The 23,224-nt window shown below is 46.4% G+C and overlaps 2 protein-coding genes across 2 annotated transcripts; one reads left to right on the forward strand and one right to left on the reverse strand.

Annotated features, from left to right (window-relative positions):
- Positions 1-6,213: 6,213 nt before the first annotated feature.
- Positions 6,214-13,110, forward strand: LOC142917356 (uncharacterized). The gene is made up of 3 exons (XM_076061992.1): positions 6,214-6,408; positions 8,635-9,855; positions 13,105-13,110. The coding sequence occupies exons 2-3, from the start codon at positions 8,686-8,688 to the stop codon at positions 13,108-13,110; spliced, it is 1,176 nt and encodes a 391-aa protein (XP_075918107.1). The 5' UTR covers positions 6,214-6,408; positions 8,635-8,685.
- Positions 13,111-19,107: 5,997 nt separating this feature from the next.
- LOC142917341 (uncharacterized) lies at positions 19,108-22,838 on the reverse strand. The gene is made up of 2 exons (XM_076061975.1): positions 22,552-22,838; positions 19,108-21,767 (listed from the first exon to the last, which is right to left on the reverse strand). The coding sequence occupies exons 1-2, from the start codon at positions 22,632-22,634 to the stop codon at positions 20,933-20,935; spliced, it is 918 nt and encodes a 305-aa protein (XP_075918090.1). The 5' UTR covers positions 22,635-22,838; the 3' UTR covers positions 19,108-20,932.
- Positions 22,839-23,224: the final 386 nt, after the last annotated feature.

Raw genomic sequence — 23,224 nt, forward strand, 5'->3', positions numbered from 1 at the left:
GTGTGTACACTGTGTGTACACTGTGTGTGTGTACACTGTGTGTGTGTACACTATGTGTATACACTGTGTGTGTACACTGTGTGTGTACACTGTGTATAAACTGCGTGTGTACAGTGTGTGTGTACATTGTGTGTACACTGTGTGTCGCTGTGTGTCACTGTGTGTGTCACTGTGTGTGCACACTATGTGTGTTACTGTATGTCACTCTGTGTGTGTGTACACTGTGTGTATACACTGTATGTACACTGTATGTGTCTACACTGTGTGTGTGTACACTGTGCGTGTACACTTGTGTGTGTGTACACTATGTGTACACTGTGTGTCACTGTGTGTCGCTGTGTGTCACTGTGTCACTGTGTGTGTCACTGTGCCTGGCACAAGCGTCGTGGTGACGTCACCTCCACTTAGTGGCGAATGGCGGTTGTTGTTGTGTCACTGTGTATACTATGTGTGTCACTGTGTGTGTGTCAGTGTGTGTACACTGTGTGTGTACACTGTGTGTGTGTACACTATGTGTATACACTGTGTCACTGTGTGTCGCTGTGTCACTGTGTGTGTACACTGTGTGTGTATATATACAGTGTGTGTACACTGTGTGTGTACACTGTGTGTGTATATATACACTGTGTGTGTACCCTGTGTGTGTGTACACTGTGTATATACTGTATGTACACTGTGTGTACACTGTGTACTGTTTGTGTACACTGTGTATACACTGTGTACAGTGTGTATAAACCGTGTGTGTACACTGTGTGTGTGTACACTATGTGTGTACAATGTGTGTGTACACTGTGTATATACAGTGTGTGTACACTGTGTATACACTGTGTGTATACTGTGTGTGTACACTGTGAGTGTGTACACTGTGTGTACACAATGTGTGTGTACACTGTGTAGTGTGTACACTGTGTGTACAGTGTGTGTACATTGTGTGTACACTTGTGTGTGTACACTGTTTGTGTCCGCATTGAACCGAACCCCCGGCAAGGCCATCTACTTAACGACGAGAAAAAAATCACACGAAATGTCCTTTTCAATGAAGTCTTCCAGATGTAAATTGATACAAGCTTTTAATGAGGAAATAAAATCATCTCATTCAAAACACAACACAATTCAAAGATGTTTCATTTTAAAACTTCAAAACGGAGCATGGGGTACTTGCGTGAATGCGTCCTTCGTGTGCAAATGTTCTGACTTTCCTGGCCTGAAGGCTGTCAATGTGTTGGACCCTTATTGGTGCACAGCGTCTCAACAACAGCAGTGGGGTTTGCTTCAACCGATGGTTACGAACATCCAGACGTGAATCAGCAAGGAGCGTTTCTAGTCCCAGTTAGACAAAATCTACGTCAACACGTAAGACAAAACTACAATTCGTGTTGTAGAGAATGTACCTCCTCCTATACGTGTAACCTTTAAGTGGTACACCTTGTAACTGATGAATGATCCGAGCGTACTACCTATTTCAAAGACAATGAGTTGCTCCAGATGCTTCGTGGAACACAAAAACACCGTTTGACCTGTATCACAAGAACAACGGGTCTCACCTGAGTTCTCTGTACAGGTTACTTTCAAACACACACACACTTTGTCCTAACATCACTTAATCAATGTTTGACCCTTATAGATCAAATGTTACAAGTATGCACAAAACCAGACAAGTATACATTCTAAATTATTGACAGGCATATTAACAAAATTGAATTACTGCAGTGAAATATACTGCATCACGTTACATCGTATTAACAAGAAGCTTTTAAAAAAAGTTGCACAGTCTGCTTCACCGTGTATGTAAAACATACTATTGTGTCATTCAAAACGAGTAGGCCATTGCATGCTGGCGTCTGAGTGAAAATGTAGCAAATTCTAAACATTACCTACAAACTACACAACTGAGATGACACATCAATCATCGCCCCCTACTGACAGGCTCTTGTCCACATGCAGGCCGGTGCAGGGCCACCACCTTGTGCCACACAGGGGCAGCTGCTACTTGGGGATGCTCTTTGAGTGTTTCAGGCAAGGTACGACACAAAACTTCAAGTTGCTGAGGCGATTAACCAAGCACCGTGTAAAAGCAATTATTATAACATAGTGAATGCTTGGGAGCTTATTGGCTCTTGCTCCTGGTTAGAGATCTACCCAACCCACGGGCCCACAAAGTGTTCAACTTCACATTCTTGTCATTAAAGGCCTGTGACAAAGGTGCATCTATTGTAGCGACATCGTCTCTGGCTTACACATCTACCGGGTCTCCACTTGACTTTGTATTGTCTAGGAGCAAGTCCACCCACACCTCCACTTCCACAAACTGCTGGGAGTTGCCTCACTCTGACTCACAGTCAGAGTTCTTCTCCTGCTTCACGATGTGAAGGTCCCATTTTGGAGTTGAATCTTCATCTTCACATTTTACCTTCACTTCTTCGCTCATCACTTCTTCAAATTTCACCATCACTTCTTCACATTTCGCCATCACCTCTTCATATTTCACCTTTATACCTTTAATAGTGTCCAAGCTGAGATTTTCGTCCGGTTCTTGTTTCATGAGGGATGGGATCATTGCGGCACTTTGACTTTCACAAGCTGATTTGAGACTCCGACTCCGCTCCTTGTGGATCTTCCGATGCTTTTGTGTTCTCTGGTGTCTTCGAAGATTTGATGAATCTGCAAACGGCTTCCCGCACAGAGTGCACCTGAAGGGTTTCTCTCCCGTGTGTGTTCTCTGGTGTGTTACAAGATTAGATGACTGTGCAAATGCCTTCACGCACACACTGCACTTGAAGGGTTTCTCTCCTGTGTGTGTTCTCTGGTGTTTTTTAAGAGTAGATAAATCTGAAAATTCCTTCCCACACACACTGCACTTGAAGGGTTTCTCTCCCGTGTGCGTTCTCTGGTGTATTACAAAATAACATGAATCTGAAAATGCCTTGCCGCACAGAGTACACTTGAAGGGTTTCTCTCCTGTGTGTGTTCTCTGGTGTTTTTTAAGAGCAGATGACCATGAAAATACCTTCCCACACACAGTACATTTGAAGGGTTTCTCTCCTGTGTGACTTCTCTGGTGCCGTGTCAAATTTCCAGTCCGGTCCGTGCTGTATGCACGCTGGTCGCATTGTTGACTTGTCGTACCGAGCTGCGCTGAGTGCCTTTGCTCCATCAGACCAATTCTGCAGAGGAAGCGTCAGCTGCAGACAGAAAAAAATAATATCCACACCATCTACACGTCAGGCACAGAGGAATGCACACGTGACTTACACGTCTATACTTATTAATATATTCATGATGTAGTGAAAAAGTTTCCCAAATTCATCAGATTTGATGAATCTGCAAACGCCTTCCACACAGAGTGCACCTGAAGGGTTTCTCTCCAAGGGCTGCTATGGCATACAATGAGAGGGAAAATGTCATTAATATGCCTGGAAGCCCTCATATCTTCCAGATGAATGTTAACTCAAAACTCTAAGCAGACAATTTCGGCTGTCTGACTACAAAAGGAATATTTATGAAAGCTAAATTCAGCTGACATAGCAAAGGGTGTTGAAAACAATACTATTTGTGTTTTGCAGAAATGCATGAATTAATGTTCAATCGCAACTTAGAGGTGTGAATCCAGGCTCAGATGTCCTTGAATGCTGGGATGAACAGTTCTGACTTCAGCTGAATGTGTGTGCTGTGTTCACCTCCTGTTTCCATTCTTATTAAGAGTTCCAGAGGAAAACAAAAATAAACTATTGTTTTGATATAACCTCCGTGTTCAACAGAGTTAATAGACTTTACTGCAAACACAAACTTGACACTGTCACACACTGCCATGAGTAAACAGGTGGCGGTGTGACCAGAACCATGCCTGGCCACCTTCATCTGCTCAGCATTAATTCTTCCTCACTCCACCAAGTAATGAATCGAGGATCAATCAACATAGCCGAGGCTATCCGTGTCTCTGTCTCTCTCTCCCCGTGGTGAAGGTGTTCCCCTCCACACATTCAGAGTCAACAGCGGCACGCGCTTAGCCTCTTTGACCGATACATTGACGCACGTATTGTTGGTTATTTCAGTAAAGTCACGTAGATAGAAAATAAAAATAACAGATTAAATTTAATAAGATAAAGACCACTTGTGTTGCAATCGAAACCTCGTGGGTTTTTTTGCTTTATTTTCAATTTTTCATTTAATTTAATTTTTATTTTCTATCTACGTGACTTTACCGAAAGAACCAAGAATATTAATTCCTGCAGTCACCAAAGTTTTAAGTCGAAACATTCACACACGTTGACAAAGCCTCACCTTGTGTTGTTGTGGGCAGGTCGCTTCTGATAACAAGAGCGGTATAGCAGCTCAAGCGGGCTTGGCCTGCTAACAAAAGAACGAAAATAAAAACTGCGTGAATATTTACAATAAAACAAAGTTACAAAGTGGCGAGCCGGGTGAAGACAAATTAAACTTATGAGAGATAATTAAAGTGAATGCAAATCAGGCGAGGGCAGGAGGCAAGGCCCCGCGTGGCTAGGCCCCGCGTTGTAAAGTTCCAACCTGGACATCGATTCCAATGCTCGCTGCTACTCAACTGACATCCCTACGAGAGAGAGGCTCTACCTTGGTAAACAACAACCACAACCACCACCACAACAACCACAACCACAATGAGAATTTCTCACCTCGGATTTCAGTGCAGGAAGCATACCTCGTGACGTCAAGCGGCAGCAGGTGCCATGACGTCACTTCCGGGGAACGGAACACGCTCCTCCCACAATGAGCTTCTCCGTAAATAAATAAATTAGAGTATGAATAAATTATGTTAATGTGCCTTTCGATATTAGTTCATTTTAGTTCATTTGTTCATTTATTTGGTATAGCCCTGTGAGCCATTCGGCTCTTGAATCGGGTGCAACCGCAACAAACAAAAAAACATGAACAAGAAAACATCTTAAAATGATTATGTGACTGTGCAAACAGAAAATACAGGAAAAAAATATCAAAATATTCCTGAAATAACACCGTACACCAACTCTGTGTGCAAAAATCCCAGTGGGATGCAAGTCAAATAACAACAACAACAACCACAATAGAATCAGAATCAGAAAGGGTTTTATTCGCTATGAAAGTTCACACCGACACGGAATTTACTTTGGCAGGATGGTGCATACATTCAACATATAGGAATCTAAAATCTTAAATAAGTTTTAAACAAGTCTTACTATAATAATAATAAGGGTTAAAAGTCTAACACCAAGGGGCTGAAGTATATAAAATTGAATAAATATCGAATATAAAATAGCTTTAAGATATAATTTAAAAATAAAAAATACAAATAGGTTAACATAGTTAATATCGGCAAGGTGTCATTATGTAGATAACTAAGATTAAGGCCATCAGTCTAACTCCGTACTACAATAAACATTAACATGGCCTAAACCAAAAAAACTTTTCGAAATCACCAAAATAAAAGCCATAAATGCAATGTAACAGTGATCATAGGGAGTGTGACCGAATTTTTTACAATAAACTACATAAATAAATTATAACACCAAAATCTAGAGCCATATTTCAGGCCACTAAATAGCAGTGGCAGCTAGGGGTGTACAACTCCTCTAGAGCAGTTTTGAGTGAAGATCTCATAGGTGGTGATTCAAGTTGCAGTTTATTGGCAATAGCATTCCAGGCCCTGGGGTCATGAATAGCAAAGGCCCTTCCTCCAGTTTTTGTACGGCAATAGGGAATGTGAAGCTGGTAAATGAGCGAAGACCTGAGGTCAAATTTGTTCTTTGAAACAGAGAGGAGATCCAGTAGGTAGTCTGCGGAATTTTTTGTAAGTACATCGTGAATAAATAAGATCTGGTGCACAAGCCGTCGAACATTAAGAGATGTTAAGTTTGACCCAATGTAGAGATCACAGTGGTGAGTCTATGGGGCAGTGTTGAGTCTATGGGCAGTGTTGAGTCTATGGGCAGTGTTGAGTCTACGGGCAGTGTTGAGTCTATGGTGCAGTGTTGAGTATATGGGCAATGTTGAGTCTACGGGCAGTGTTGAATCCACGGGCAGTGCTGAGTCTATTATGGTGCAGTGTTGAGTCTATGGTGCAGTGTTGAGTCTATGGGCAGTGCTGAGTCTATGGGCAGTGTTGAGTCTATGGGCAGTGCTTAGTCTATGGGCAGTGTTTATCAATTCTACAGAATCTGAGCCTCGCTCGCACTGCGTGTTCGCCTATCCGCACTACGGTTTATAAAAGCGCCCTGCTAAGGCCTCACGTGATAACAGCCCCGCCGAGTCGCCTGCCCGTGATTCGAGGCACGGAACGTCGAATCTCCTCCTCCACCACGACCACACGAGGACATTGTTTTGTTTGTAACCTCACCACAAAGGAGGATATAGCTCAAGACCCCCCCGCCCAGACACCTACGCAGCGTTGCGCTGGTGAGTGCCGTGTTGAGGCCTATTCCGGGAGTGTCACCGGTCTCGGCTAGATTGCCCAGCCGGCCGAGGCGGCACTTTGGCCGGCTACAGATGCCGCTGTCATGCGATGGCCTCCATAGAGACCTGGAAGATGGTCTCTAGGTTATGTTGTGGGTTGGCAAGCTTCCAAAGGATGCGTGAAGGCTGCCGCTAGGCTTTTGTAACGAATCTTTGCTGCGTGTTTTAAACTTGAATTATTTGCAATGCACGCGTGTCAATGTGCTCTAGAGGAGTTGTACAACCCTAGCTGCCACTGCTATTCAGTGGCCTAAATTATGGCTCTAGATTTTGGTGTTATAATTTATTTATGTAGTTTATTGTTAAAAATCGGTCACACTCCCTATGATCACTGTTACATTGCATTTATGGCTTTTATTTTGGTGATTTCGAATTTTTTGTTTGTTTTGGCCATGTTTTGTTTATTGTAGTACGGAGTTAGACTGATGGCTTTAATCTTAGTTGTCTTGTGGTTGTTGTTGTTATTTGACTTGCATCCCACTGGGATTTTTGCACACAGCGTTGGTGTACGGTGCTATTTCAGGAATATTTTGATATTTTTGTTCCTGTATTTTCTGTTTGCACAGTCACGTAATCACTTTAAGATGTTTTCTTGTTCATGTTTTTTGTTTGTTGCGGTTGCACCCGATTCAAGAGCCGAATGGCTCACAGGGCTATACCAAATAAATGAAACTATGAACTATGCGTCGCTCAAAGACTTCACTCGAGCGCGTCGTGTTCAAGCTCGCTTTGTCTCCCTTAGGAGCTTACAAAGTGCCGCCCAATAATTTACCGTGCGTCTGCCTCTTAGACCGAGTGAATCGCTTGAACAAGTGCACATTCAGAAGCGTAAACTCTGCGAGTATCTCGTTTTAAATTTTTGATTTAAAGGTTTTGTGACTGCGGTAATTTATATTCTTAGCTCTTTCGGTAAAGTCACGTTGAAGGGAAACAATAAAATAATAAAATATATATAAAACAATAAAAATTCTCACGACGTTTCGACCTGATGACGACCGTTTGTGTTATGGTCGAAACGTCGTGAGAATTTTTATTGTTTTATATATATTTTATTGTTTCCCTTCAACGTGACTTTACCGAAAGAGTTAAGAATATCTCGTTTTATTCATAGTCCGTGTTTCCAAGGATAAAACAAATTGCACATTCTCATTACCAATACATCGACCTGGCTGGCGGTCACAGTTGCCAGGAGCCCCTTTCCCTGTCGGCTTGACATTTTTTTCAACTCAATTGTTTTTTTACACAGCTCTTGGACAGACGTGCGGCAGTGTTGGTTTATATCCTGGAAGGTGCTCTAACTTCAGGGGGTGTTTCATTGATGGGAAAAAAAACCTGAGCTGGGGCTGTAATCAATGTTGTTTTATTGATCTAGTTTAAAACAATCAGCACGAACATCGGTGCCAAACTAACACGATGTGAGGCGCTAGATTTGAAGCTTTCGTGATGTGCAAGGATTCATACTCTTTGGATTTTTTTCGGTAAAGTCGCGGAGGTAAAAAAAATAAAGTAAACCCAAGTTAAACTTTAGCAGCCGTATAGTTTACAGCAGAATACTCAGCAAGGCAACCAGTTTGTCAGCTTAACTACTGCCTCTGGTTCACGTGTGTAACGCTCTTCAACCTGCACACGGCCATCTCTCCGTCCCCCCCCAACCCCCTGCAGCATAACAGAAGGCGGCTTAACTTAGCCCCCGCCCCACGGCCCTTCTTGTCTCTCCCCCCCCCCTTAACCTGTATACAATCTCGGGTGTCACTACCACCACCATTACACCACCACTACTACCACCACCACTAGCACCATCACCACCACCACTTCCACCACTTCCACCATTACCACCACTACTACCATACACTACCATCACTACCACCACCATTACCACCACTACTACCAGCAACGCTACCACCACCATTACACCACCACTACTACCACCACTACTAGCACCATCACCACCACCACTTCTACCGCCACTTCCACCATTACCAGCACCACCACCACTACTACCATACACTACCATCACTACCATCACCACCACCATTACCAACATCACTACAATCACTGACCACCACCGCTACCACTAATAACACCACCGCTACCGGGATGTTTGCGCGCTGAATGCTGGAATCTGATCCCGCGTCTCCTCCCTCTCCTCCGGCCCTCCCCCCTCACCAGCGGCCTCCCAGACGGCCTCCCCCAGCCCGGGCCCCGGCCCCGACCCCGGCCATGGCTACAGCCGCCCCCTCCATGAGGGCTCGCTCCTACCGGCCCATCCGGGTGCCCAAGCGCTCCACGGACGACGCCGGAGGAGGAGGAGCCGAGTCCCACGCGGCGCCCTCCAAGGTCGCTCGCCCGCTCGGCGACGACGCCGGGGGGCCGTGGCCCGCGCCGGGGCCTCCCCGCCGCGGCCGTCGTCTTCGTCGCCCCGTGACGTTCCGGGCTCTCGAGGGGGGGCGCCGCCGCCGGGAGACTTCGGCGGCGGCGGCGCCCCCCCAGGAGAGCTCCCGCGGCGGCGGCAGCAGCGGCGCCCGGCCGACGCCGGGAATCAGCCCGAGGGTCGCCCCGGAGCGCGGAGACGGCGGCGGAGAGTCGGGGCCGGCGCTCGGTGCTGACGAGGCGGCGGGCAAGGAGGAGGCGGAGGAGGAGGAGGCGGAGAGACGCAGGGAGGCCGCGGTTGGACCGCGTGCGGCGCGGAAGAGACACTTCGACTTTTGGTGGCAGGGCATGGGCAGGAGGGGGAGCAGCAGGAGGGGCGGAGGAGGAGGAGGCGGAGCGAGAGGAGGAGGAGGAGGGGAAGAGGAGGCCGAGGCGGCGATGAAGGCGGCGGAGGAAGAGGAGGAGGAGGTTTTGGCCGGGCGGTCTCCGCTAAGCAAGCGGCGGGAGGCGGCGGCGGATTGCCCGGTGGGACCGAATCCCGATCCCTGCCCGGGCTCCTCTACCTGCCGCGCTCCTCCTCCTCCTCCTCCTCCTCCTCCTCCTCCTCCTCCTCCTCCTCCTCCTCCTCCTCCTCCTCCTCCTCCTCCTCCTCCGCCGCTGCCGGCGGCGGCGGTCGCGGGCAAGCGGCGGTCGACCCCGCGTGGGGCGACGTTCCACTTCTGCTCGCTGATGCCGCGGCCGCTGGCTGAGCCGCCGCCGCCCACCGAGAGGCGCCGGGGTCGCGCCCTGGAGAAGCAGCGGCAGCGACGGAGACAAATTCAGCAACAATACCGGCAGCAGAGAGCGTCGTCATCGTCCTCCAGCTGTTGGTCGTTCTCGGACGCATCGTCGTTGTCGTCGTCTTCATCGCCGGAGGACGAGGTGGTGGTGGAGGGTGACGAGGTGAAGGAGCGGAGGGGCGAGGAGGAGGAGGTGGTGGAGTCTACGGGGGGCGACCGCAGGCTGCTGCTGAAGTCTCGCGCCAGCCGCCTGCAGCCGAGCGTCGACAGAGCACGAGACGATGGGGAGGTGGCGGACAACGAGGAGGAGGAGAACGAGGAGGAGGAGGAGGAGAGGAAGACGAGGAGGAGGAGGAGGAGGAAGAAGAAAAAGAAGAGGAGGGGACTATGGAGATCACGCAGTGCAGTCGATGATGGCGACTACAAGTCGGGCGACGAGGTGGAGGAGAAGGAGGAGGAGAAGGAGGAGAGGGTGGCGAGTCTCAAGAGGGTGGAGGAGTGCCGGATTCTCAAGCAGATAGACGACATCATGGCTGAGAAACCCCAGCTGGAGGGGAGATGCAGGGTGAGGAGGAGGAGATGAGGTGTAGGGTGGTGAGGAGGGGCTGGGTGGTAAGGTATAGGGTGGTGAGGAGGGGCTGGGTGGTGAGATGTAGGGTGGTGAGGAGGGGCTGAGTGGTGAGGTGTAGGGTGATGAGGAGGGGCTGGGTGATGAGGTGTAGGGTGGTGAGGAGGGGCTGGGTGGTGAGGTGTAGGGTGGAGAGGAGGAGGGTGAGGAGACTACCGGGCAGCGGGTGAGGGTGTTGGGAGTGGCTCACTCAGTCATTCACTCACTCAGTCACTCACTCAGACACTCACTCAGTCACTCACTCAGTCACTCACTCAGACACTCACTCAGACACTCAGTCACTCACTCAGTCACTCACTCAGTCACTCACTCAGTCACTCACTCGCTCACTCAGTCACTCACTTAGACACTCACTCAGTCACTCACTCACTCACTCGAACACTCAGTCACTCACTCAGTCACTCACTCATACACTTACTCAGTCACTCACTCAGTCACTCACTCAGACACTTACTTAGACACTCACTCAGACAGTCATTCACTCAGTCACTCACTCAGACACTCAGTCACTCACTCAGTCACTCACTCAGACACTCAGTCACTCACTTAGTCACTCACTCAGACACTCACTCAGACACTCAGTTACTCACTCAGTCACTCACTCAGACACTTACTCAGACAGTCACTCACTCAGTCACTCAGACACTCACTCAGACACTCAGTCACTCAGACACGTACTCTGACACTCAGTCACTCACTCAGACAGTCACTCAGTCACTCACTCAGACAATCAGTCACTCACTCAGTCACTCACTCAGTCACTCACTCAGACACTCACTCAGTCACTCACTCAGACACTCAGTCACTCACTCAGTCACTCACTCAGACACTTACTCAGACACTCAGACAGTCACTCACTCAGTCACTCACTCAGACACTCAGTCACTCAGACACGTACTCAGACACTCAGTCACTCACTCAGTCACTCAGTCACTCACTCAGACACTCAGTCACTCAGACACGTGCTCAGACACTCAGTCACTCACTCAGACAGTCACTCAGTCACTCACTCAGACAATCAGTCACTCAGACACACACTGACACACTGACACACACACACACTGACACACACTAACACACACACACTCAGACACACACTGATACACACACACACTGACAAAGCAAAAAACAAAGATCCCCCGTATAGCCTTAACAGACTGTAGGGGCAAGTGCTGTTAGCGAGCACCTACACACACTGACAAAGACAAAGACAAAGATCCCCCATATAGCCTGTAACAGACTGTAGGGGCAAGTGCTGTTAGCGAGCACCTATGAAGGCCAGAACGGTACACGAGGGGGTGGGTGGCCAGCACCACGCCCGACCGCCTTTGTCTCCCCAGTGGCAATGTTTACACACCGCACCAGGTACTCATTTGAGGCTGAGTCGACCTAGGGGAGGCCCGGGACCGGTTCAGATAATCGTCACTGGTGTTGGCCGTGAGCGGGAATCGAACCCGGGTCGCCAGGTTCATAGTGCAGCGCGCTAACCGCTACACTATCGCTCCCCTACACACACTGACACACACACTGACACACACACCATGATACACACACTGACTGGAGGAGGTGGAGCGTGGTCAACACATCTACGCCTGAAACATTTTAGAAAGAAGCGGAGAATACGGAACAACCCACCTGTTGTCCATTTCGATTTCCGTGTTGCCTCTAATCTTCAGTCTTGCTGTGTATCCACCGTCTGCTGGAGCTCACCTTCTATAGCAAGGATATCCATCATCTCCAGTTTGTGTGTCTTTAATAAATTGTCTCGGATATTTCTTGCTGCTCTCTATGTCCTTCATACATGCTGCTGCATTGACATTAAGGTTTCCGCATGGTCCATGAATCATATTTGCGGTCACTACTGCAAACAGATTTTGGGTCTTCCTCTGGATTTGGATTGGATGATTTTATTCTTTCAGCCAGATTAAAATATGAGCGTGGGGAAGTCATCTACATCATTAGACCACCTTTGGCTGGACCAAAATATAATAATAGGGGTTTTTCCCCTTTTTTCTGGCAACAAAACTGAAACCTTTTTACAAGGATTCATGTTACTGCATTAACCACAATACCTGCAGTCAAAATGCAAACAAAACACACGCACTATGATAATATGTGGCATTGTCCTTGAAACCGATTGGTCCACACCAAGGGACGGCTTTCTTGAGAGCCTCGACCCAATTGGTGCTCGAGCAGAGGACGCCAAAAGGTTTCAGTTTTGTTGCCAGAAAAAATGGGGAAACCCCTATGATGTGTAAGTCCTCGTTTCTGCCACTCAGTTGAGTACATCCAGCATCTTGTTTCTCCAAAAAACACGACTCTCAGTGAATGCTCTCGATGAATTTGACTTGCTTTCGTCTGAACACCCTGGCTGTGAAGTCGTATCGACGGCTGGGTGTCTGGCCGAATGAAAGTTATTGCTTTTTTTGTTTTATCTGAGGCCAAGTTGGATTACATGTAAAGGTAATAAATAAGTCGGGGACATCCCTACGCTCGAACGTATGACATGGCACCTTGAGCATATTCGTGCATGCGTCTAGGGCTTCCTGTGAACGTAGCAGACGCCTGGATGCTACAAGGGGGGGGGGGATGATGTAGTGCCATTGTTGGGCTGTATGCGTATTACCACGGGAGCTGACCTGTAATAGCGGACATGCGTCAACGGGGTGGTATACAGACCAGGTGGGACTAACAGGGCCCCCAGACCCCAAGACCGTGGGGGGGGGGGGGGGCGGACGGGGCTGGGGGATGTTCCAGGGCCCTCTAGAGAGTTCCAGAAGGCTTGGCCAGGGGCGGAGAGACCCTGGAACAGGGATAAAAGCCGGACCCCTGAACGGTTTGGTGGTCCCCGTCCACCTGAAGCTCTGAAGAAGACTCTGAGCGCTACCTTGAAGACCCTGAAGACCCTGAAGCGAAGAGCCCAGTGACCCTGGCTAGGGTCGAGTTCAGACATAACCAGTGTAGGGTTAGTGCTCGAACCAGAGTAAGGGCACCGTAGTGTGGAGGGATGGCCTCCTGAGGTTATCGGCTGTGAGGAGTCGTCACCCCTCTGTGCTGTGGTTCCCTTGTTGAATAAACGTGTTGCCTCTAGCGAACCGTCTCGCCTCATCTTGGACCCACTGCACGTGTCACCTATAGTAATGAAACCTCTTGTCGCAAAAAATTAGCGGCGTGCGAAAGTGAAAGGTGTTAACGAAGTAATAATAAATTTTGATTTAAAGCTTTCGTGACTGCGAGGAATTAATGTTCTTGGTTCTTTCGGTAAAGTCACCACCACGTAGAAGGGAAACAATAAAATAATAAAAATATAAAACAATAAAATTCTCACGACGTTTCGACTGCAACACGAGTAATCGTCATCAGGTGTGAAAACCACAGCAAGAAATTTTGAAAAAATTGGCGGGTTTTTTTAACGTTAGCACCACGGAGAGCGATTTGACAGTTTGTTCAGATGGACGAGTCCATCTAAGTTCGGAATAGAGGAGGGGGGAGACGAAAATAATGGATGCTGTCTGAAAGCCACCATAAGCGTGAACAATCAATTAAGACCCGAAATGGTTTATCAAATCTTTCCAATGATTGCTAAGCCAGAATCCATCTTCCCAGTTGAAATTGTCTCTGTATATGTGGATAGCCTCATGAATGAATCTCTCATGGTAGCCAGATGGCTTACAAACAACCTCTGTCTTGGAGAAGTCAATGTCATGTGAGCCTACTGAATTATAACAATGATCTGCCATGGCCGAGGTGTTGGTCCTACCGTGTTTCAGGTCTGCTTTGTGTTCACGAATGCGGTCCGAGACATGGCGTTTGGTTTCTCCAATGTAACTACTACCACAGAGGCAACTTAGTTTGTAGACACCAGGGTACTGTATGTCCGGAATCACATCTTTTACAGACGGAACCAGATCACGGAGTTTATGTAATGTGTTGAATCGGACCTAGATCTTGTGTTTATTCAAGATTTTGGAGATCTTTTTTGTGATCCCCGCAATGTAGGGCAAAGTGATGGTTTTGAAAGGCTCCTCAAGAGGGTCCTTCATGGTTGGAGTGATAGCTTTGCGGATTGTAGTCGGAGTGACCATTAGCCTTAAGAGCTTGGTGTACGTGCTTGAGTTCACTGGCTATGTGTTCCTAGTCGGATATGTATTGGGCTCTATGGTTTAGAGTCTTGATGAGGGAATTCTTCTGGGATGGATGGTGGTGGGAATCCGGTTTCAGCTAAGCATCCATATGGGTAGCTTTCCCGTAGACAGAGTGGCTCATTGAACCATCATTTTTTTTTACCAATTCCACTTTACAATAAAATTGTAGACACGGCACAATATATATTTCTGAATCTTTATTTTTACCAACATTAAAAAAAATATTCTCCGTTAAGGCAAAATTCTAAAATATTGGATTTTTTACAAAGCCTTGTGAATTCACCTTGTATCTGAACAAGTTACATTTGTGCAAATATTTTTTTCCAAACGTAAAATAAAAAAAGACATTGCTTACAAATATCAGCTCTATGTTTTCAAGTCAATACAGTTTGGGTAGTGAATAAATTAGTCTAAATAAGCTACACATGACGAATTGTAGGCAATTATAGTTATAATCAAATACATTTTTAAACAATCACGTGGTCCCTGTAGTCGCCGTTAGAGACACAATCTGCTTTAAAACAGTTTATCAACATATATGAATACATTGATTCGAATAAGCAGAGTTAATTTCCTATTTATGGCATGCCGGTTATGTGGCAGTTTTCGATATCAACATCACCTTATAAAAGAATAACATTTAAAATACGCACAGACAAGTATTCATTCGGAATTATTGACAGGCATATTAACAAAAATTACTGCAGTGAAATATACTGCATCAGGTTACATCGTATTAACAAGAAGCTATTTTTAAAATACGCACCGCCTGCTTAACAGTGTATGTACAACGTACTATTGTTGCGTCATTCAAAATGAGTAGGCCGTTGCATGCTGGCGTCTGGGTCAAAATGTAGCAAATTCTAAACATTAGCTACAAATAATAGATCACGGCACTTCGATGGCAACACAAGCAATCGTCATCAGGTGGGACAAGCACAGCAGCAATAAGAAGAAACTGCTGGAGTAGGCGCCTACTACTTCAGCAGTTTCTCTTGCTGTGGTTGTCCCACCTGATGACGATTGCTTGTGTTGTGATCTAAACGCCGTGATCTGTTGTTTCTACCCACGTGGTGACTTCACTGAAAGAACTCAAGAGTGTGGATTCCTGCAGTCACGAAAGTTTTGAATCAAGATTACCTACAAACTACACAACTGAGATGACGCATCAATCATCGCCCCCTACTGACAGGCTCTTGTCCACATGCAGGCCGGTGCAGGGCCACCACCTTGTGCCACACAGGGGCAGCTGCTACTTGGGGATGCTCTTCGAGTGCTTCAGACGAGGTACAAAACTCCGAGTTGCTGAGGCGGTTAAGCAAGCACCGTGTAAATGCAATTATTATGATAAAATAGTGAATGCTTGGGGGCTTATTGTCTCTTGCTCCTGGTGAGAGATTGACCCAACCCACAGGTCCACAAAGACTGGCCGCTCTTACTCTGCAGGATGAACCTAGGAGCTGAGTGTTCAACTTCACATTCTTGTCATTAAAGGCCTGTGACAAAGGTGCATCTATTGTAGTGACATTGTCTCTGGCTTACACATCTACCGGGTCTCCACTTGACTTTGTATTGTCTAGGAAGTCCACCCACACCTCCACTTCCACAAACTGCTGGGAGTTGCCTCGCTCTGCCTCACAGTCAGAATTCTCCTCCTGCTTCACGTTGCCTCCATCGATGTGAAGGTCCCATTTTGGAGTTTCATCTTCATCTTCACATTTCACCTTCACTTCTTCACTCTTCACCATCACCTCTTCCCTCTTCACCATCACTTCTTCCCTCTTCACCATCACTTCTTCCCTCTTCACCATCACCTCTTCACATTTCACCTCGATACCTTTAAAAGTGTCCAAGCTGGGATTTTCTTCCGGTTCTTGTTTCAAGAGGGATGGGCTTGTTGTGGCACTTTGACTTTCACAAGCTGATTTCAGACTCCACTCCTTGTGGATCTTCTGATGCTTCTGTGTTTTCCGGTGTTCTATAAGATGTGATTGCTGTGCAAACGCCTTCCCGCACGGAGTGCACCTGAAGGGTTTCTCTCCCGTGTGTGTTCTCTGGTGTATTACAAGAGTAGATGAAAGTGTAAACGCCTTCCCACACAGAGTACACTTGAAGGGTGTCTCTCCCGTGTGTGTTCTCTGGTGTGCTACAAGAGCAGATGACTGCGCAAATGCCTTCCCACACACACTGCACTTGAAGGGTTTCTCTCCCGTGTGTGTTCTCTGGTGATCTACAAGAGCAGATGACTGTGAAAATGCCTTCACACACACACTGCACTTGAAAGGTTTCTCTCCCGTGTGTGTTCTCTGGTGTATTTTAAGAGCAGATGGCCATGCAAAAGCCTTCCCACACACACTGCACTTGAAGGGTTTCTCTCCTGTGCGAGTTCTCTGGTGCCGTGTCAAATTTCCAGTCCGATCCGTGCTGTATGCACGCTGGTCGCATTGTTGACTTGTCGTACCGAGCTGTGCCGACTGCCTTTGCTCCATCAGACCAGCGTCAGCTGCAGACAGAAAAAAATAATATCCACACCATCTACACGTCAGTATCGATGCACAGAGGAATGCATATATAGTCACATGTGACTTACACGTCTATACTTATTCATATATTCAGGATGTAGTAAAAAAAGTGTCCCAAATTCATCACAGGGCTGTTATGGCACACAATGAGAGGGCAAATGGTTATACACATGCCTGGAAGCCCTCGTATCTTCAAGATGAATGTTAACCCAAAACTCCGAGCACACAATTTCGGCTGTCTGGCTACAAAAGGAATATTTATGAGAGCTAAATTCAGCTGACATAGCAAAAGGTGTTGAAAACAATACTATTTGTGTTATGCAGAAATTCATAAATTAATGTTCAATCGCAACTTAGAGGTGTCAATCCAGGCTCAGATGTCCTTAAATGCTGGGATGAACAGTTCCGACTTCAGCTGCATGTGTGTGCTGTGTTCACCTCCTGTTTCCATTCTTAGTAAGAGTTCCAGAGGAAAACAAAAATTAACTATTGTTTTGATATAATCTCCGTGTTCAATAGAGTTGATAGACTTTACTGCAAATACAAACTTTACACTGTCACACACTGGAGGTGGCGTGTCTAGAATCATGCCTGGCCACCTTCATCTGCTCAGCATTAATGCTTCCTCACTACACCAAGTAATTAATCGAGGATCAATTAACATAGCCGAGGCTAACTGGTGAGATGTTAACTGCCTCACCTGGTATACAGGAAGTCGTGGGTTCGATCCCAACACTGCCGCCTGCTGTATATCTGGAGTTTGCGCGTCTTTGACCGATAAACATTGACACACGTATTCTTGGTTCTTTCTGTAAAGTTATGTAGACAGAAAATAACAATAACAGATAATACAATTACATTAAATAAAGACCACTTGTGTTGCAATCAAAACGTGAGTTTTTCTTTGCTTCATTTACTATTTTTTATTGTTATTTTTATTTCATTTTCTATCTACGTGACTTTACCGAAAGAACCAAGAATATCAATTCCTGCAGTCACCAAAGTTTTAAGTCAAAACATTCACACACATTGACAAAGCCTCACCTTGTGTTGTTGTGGGCAGGTCGCTTCTGATAACAAGAGCGGTATAGCAGCTCAAGCGGGCTTGGCCTGCTAACAAAAGAAGATAAAAACTGCGTGAATATTTACAATAAAACAAAGTTACAAAGTGGCGAGCCGGGTGAAGACAAATTAAACTTAAGCGAGATAATTAAAGTGAACGCAATCAGGCGAGGGCAGGAGGCAAGGCCCGCGTGGCTAGGCCCCGCGTTGTAAAGTTCCAACCTGGACATCGATTCCCATGCTCGCTGCTACTCAACTGACATCCCTACAAGAGAGAGCGAGGCTCTACCTTGGTAAACAACAACCACCACCACAACCACCACCACCACGATGAGAATTTCTCACCTCGGATTTCAATGCAAGCACACACGGCAGCTTCAGTTACCTCGCGACAGCAGGAAGTAGTATGACGTCACTTCCCTCCCACGAGCGGCTCTCTTACTGAATAAATTATGTTAATGAAGCTGGACCCTACGTCGAGGGATGGGGGCGGGGGCGCTGAACCCGTCGCAATAAACTCGCGACGGCTTTAACAAACACATTATGTTAATGAGCCACCAGTCACTGGGCGTAGCTGTACCCAAATAAGGATTGCCACTGGAACGATATCGGCAGTGACCCAAGCGGAGGGTACGTCACGCACAAGAGCACGGTGGACGGGGGAGGGCTGAATACCTTGGTGACATGACGTCACTAGCGAGGTACACCTCACCCTGGCGTTTCACGCCGATGAGGTAATGCAGAGTGGTGACGTCACAGAGTTGGAGTTTAAGTTGATTTAGATTCATTTTCCATTGCTCCCTTCCTTGGGTGTGTGAGCCCAGCTACAACAACGTGGACATTATTGTGTATACACTGTGTGTGTGTACACTGTGTGTGTACACTGTGTGTGTGTACACTGTGTGTGTGTACACACTGTGTGTATACACTGTGTGTATACTGTGTGTACAGTGTGTGTACACTGTGTGTACAGTGTGTACACTGTGTGTGTACACTGTGTGTATACTGTGTGTGCACACTGTGTGTGTACACTGTGTGTGTCCGCATTGAACCGAATCCCCGGCAAGGCCATCTACTTAATGACGAGAGAAAATTCACACGAAATGTCCTTTTCAATAGAGTCATCCAGATGTAAATTGATGCAAGCTTTTAATGAAGAAATAAAATCATCTAATTCAAAACACAACACAATTCAAAGATGCTTCATTTTAAAACTTCAAAACGGAGCATGGGGTACTTGCGTGAATGCGTCCTTCGTGTGCAAATGTTGTGACTTTCCTGGCCTGAAGGCCGTCAATGTGTTGGACCATTATTGGTGCACAGCGTCTCAACAACAGCAGTGGGGTTTGCTTCAACCGATGGTTACGAACATCCAGACGTGAATCAGCAAGGTGCATTTATAGTCCTAGTTAGACAAAATCTACGTCAACACGTAAGACAAAACTATAATTCGTGTTGTAGAGAATGTACCTCCTCCTATACGTGTAACTTTCAAGTGGTATGCCTTGTAACTGATGAATGATCCGGGCGTGCTCCCTATTTCAAAGACGATGAGTTGCTCCAGAGGCAGACGCTTCGTGAAACACAAAAGTACCCTTTGACCTGTATCACAAGAACAACGGGTCTCACCTGAGTTCTCTGTACAGGTTACTTCCAAACACACACACTTTGTCCTAACATCACTTATTCAATGTGTGACCCTCAGACAAAATGTTACATGTACGCGCAGTCAGACAAGTATTAATTCTAAATCATTGACGGGCATATTAACATTGAATTACTGCAGCGAAATTGACTGCATCAGGTTACATCGTATTAACAAGAAGTTATTTTAAAAATACGCACCGCCTGCTTAACAGTGTATGTACACCGTACTATTGCAGTGTCATTCAAAACGAGTAGGCCATTGCATGCTGGCATCTGGGTCAAAATGTAGCAAATTCTAAACATTAGCTACAAATAATAGATCACGGAGTGTAGATCGCAACACAAGCAATCGTCATCAGGTGGGACAACCACAGCAGCAAGAAGACAAAACTGCTGAAATAGGCGCCTACTACTTCAGCGTCTTCTTCTTGCTGTGGTTGTCCCACCTGATGACGATTGCTTGTGTTGTGATCTAAACGCCGTGGTCTGTTATGTTTCTACCCACGTGATGACTTTACAGAAATAACGAGAGTGTGGATTCCTGCAGTCACAAAAGCTTCGAATCAAGATTGCCGACATACTACACAACCTAGATGATGCATCAATCATCGCCCCCTACTGACAGGCTCTTGCCCACATGCAGGCCGGTGCAGGGCCACCACTCCGAGCCGCACAGGGGCAGCTGGTACTTGGGGATGCTCTTCGAGCGTCTCAGAGGAGATACAAAACTCCGAGTTGCCGAGGCGATTAAGCGAGCAAAGCGTAAAAGCAATTATCATGAGAACATCGTGAATGCTTGGGAGCTTATTGGCTCTCGCTCCTGGTGAGAGATTGACCCAACCCACAGGTCCACAAAGACTGGCCACTCTTACTCTGCAGGTTGAATCTAGGAATTGAGTGTTCAACTTCAAATTCTTGTCATTAAAGGCCTGTGACAAAGGTGCATCTATTGTAGCGACATCGTCTCTGGCTTACACATCTACCGGGTCTCCACTTGACGTTGTATTGTCTAGGAGAAACTCCACCCACACTTCCACAAACTGCTGGGAGTTGCCTCGCTCTGCCTCACAGTCAGAATTCACCCCCTGCTTGACATCAATATGAAGGTCCGATTTTAGAGTTGAATCTTCATCTTCACATTTCACCTATACTTCTTCGCTATTCACCATCACTTCTTCCTTCTTCACCATCACTTCTTCCCTCTTCACCATCACCTCTTCATATTTCACCTTGATACCTTGAAAAGTGTCCAAGCTGGGATTTTCTTCCGGTTCGTGTTTCATGAGGGATGGGCTTATAGTGGCACTTTGACTTTCACAAGCTGATTTCAGACTCCACTCCTTGCAGATCTTCTGATGCGTCCGTGTTCTCTGGTGTACTTGAAGATTTTATGAATGTGCAAACGCCTTCCTGCAGAATGCACCTGAAGGGTTTCTCTCCCGTGTGTGTTCTCTGGTGTACTTCAAGATGTGATGACTGTGCAAACATCATCCCACACAGAGTGTACCTCAAGAGTTTCTCTCCTGTGTGTGTTCTCTGGTGTGTTACAAGAGCAGATGACTGTGCAAAGGCCTTCCCACACACACTGCACTTGAAGGGTTTCTCTCCTGTGTGTGTTCTCTGGTGTACTTTAAGATGTGGTGACTGTGAAAACGCCTTCCCGCACAGAGTGCACTTGAAGGGTTTCTCTCCCGTGTGTGTTCTCTGGTGTACTTGAAGATGTGGTGACTGTGCAAACATCATCCCGCATAAAATGCACCTGAAGGGTTTCTCTCCTGTGTGTATTTTCTGGTGTTTTTTAAGAACAGATGACAGTGAAAATGCCTTCCCACACACAGTGCACTTGAATGGTTTCTCTCCTGTGTGTGTTCTCTGGTGTTTTTTAAGAACAGTTGACTGTGAAAATGCCTTCCCACACACAGTACACTTGAAGGGTTTCTCTCCCGTGTGTGTTCTCTGGTGTTCTTTAAGAACGGATGACCGTGAAAACGCCTTCCCACACACACTGCACTTGAAAGGTTTCTCTCCTGTGTGAGTTCTCTGGTGCCGTGTGAAATCTCCAGTACGATCCGTGCTGTATGCACACCGGTCGCATTGGAGCCTTGCCCTATCGAGCTGCGCTGCGTGCATTTGCTCCATCAGACCAATTCTGCGGAGGAAGCGTCAGAGGAAGCGTCAGAGGAAGCGTTAGCTGCAGACAGAAAAAAATAATATCCACACCATCTACACGACAGTATCGAGGCACAGAGGAATGCATATATAGTCACATGTGACTTACACGTCTATACTTATTCATATATTCATGATGTAGTGAAAAAGTGTCCCAAATTCATCACAGGGCTGTTATGGCACACAATGAGAGGGCAAATGGTAATAAACATGCCGGGAAGCCCTCGTATCTTCAAAATGAATGTTCACCCAAAACTCCGAGCACACAATTTAAGCTGTCTGGCTGCAAAAGGAATATTTATGAAAGCTCAATTCAGCTGACATAGCAGAGGGTGTTGAAAACAATACTATTTGTGTTAAGCAGAAATTCATAAATTAATGTTAAATCGCAACTTAGAGGTGTGAATCCAGGCTCAGATGTCCTTAAATGCTGGGATGAACAGTTCCGACTTCAGCTGAATGTGTGTGCTGTGTTAACTTCCTGTTTCCATTCTTACAAAGAGTTCCAGAGGAAAACAAAAGTAAACTACTGTTATGATATAACCTCCGTGTTCAACAGAGTTAATAGACGTTACTGCAAACACAAACTGTACACTGTCACCGGGTAAACAGGCGGTGGCGTGTTTAGAATCACGCCTGGCCACCTTCATCTGCTTGGCATGAATGCTTCCTCACTACACCAAGTAATTGAGGATCAACGAACATAACCGAGGCTAACTGGAGTTGGCGTGTCTCTCTCCGTGGTGAGATGTTAACTACCTCACCTGGTATACAGGAAGTCGTGGGTTCGATCCCGACCCTGATGCCTGCTGTATAGTTGGAGTTTGCGTGTCTCTCCGCTGAGCATCTTTGACCGATAGAGATTGACACACGTATTCTTGTTTCTTTCGGTAAAGTTACGTAGATAGAAAATAACAATAACAGATTATACAATTACATTAAATAAAGACCACTTGTGTTGCGATCAAAAAGTGAGTTTATTTGCTTTATTTACAATTTTTATTTATTTTCATTATGTTATTTTAATTTTATTTCCTATCTACGTGACTTTACCGAAAGAACCAAGAATATTAATTCCTGCAGTCACCAAAGTTTTAAGTCAAAACATTCACACACGTTGACAAAGCCTCACCTTGTGTTGTTGTGGGCAGGTCGCTTCTGATAACAAGAGTGGTATAGCAGCTCAAGCGGGCTTGGCCTGCTAACAAAAGAAAATAAAAACTGCGTGAATATTGACAATAAAACAAAGTTACAAAGTGGCGAGCCGGGTGAAGACAAATTAAACTTAAGCGAGATAATTAAAGTAAATGCAATCAGGCGAGGGCAGGAGGCAAGGCCCCGCGTGGCTAGGCCCCACGTTGTAAAGTTCCAACCTGGACATCGATTCCCATGCTCGCTGCTACTCAACTGACATCCCTACGAGAGAGAGAGGCTCTA

This window comes from Petromyzon marinus, unplaced genomic scaffold, assembly GCF_048934315.1.
Source record: "Petromyzon marinus isolate PM22_M1 ecotype Great Lakes invasive population unplaced genomic scaffold, UKy_Petmar_22M1.pri1.0 PM_G_Scaffold_47, whole genome shotgun sequence".
Classification (NCBI taxonomy): Eukaryota; Metazoa; Chordata; class Hyperoartia; order Petromyzontiformes; family Petromyzontidae; genus Petromyzon; species Petromyzon marinus.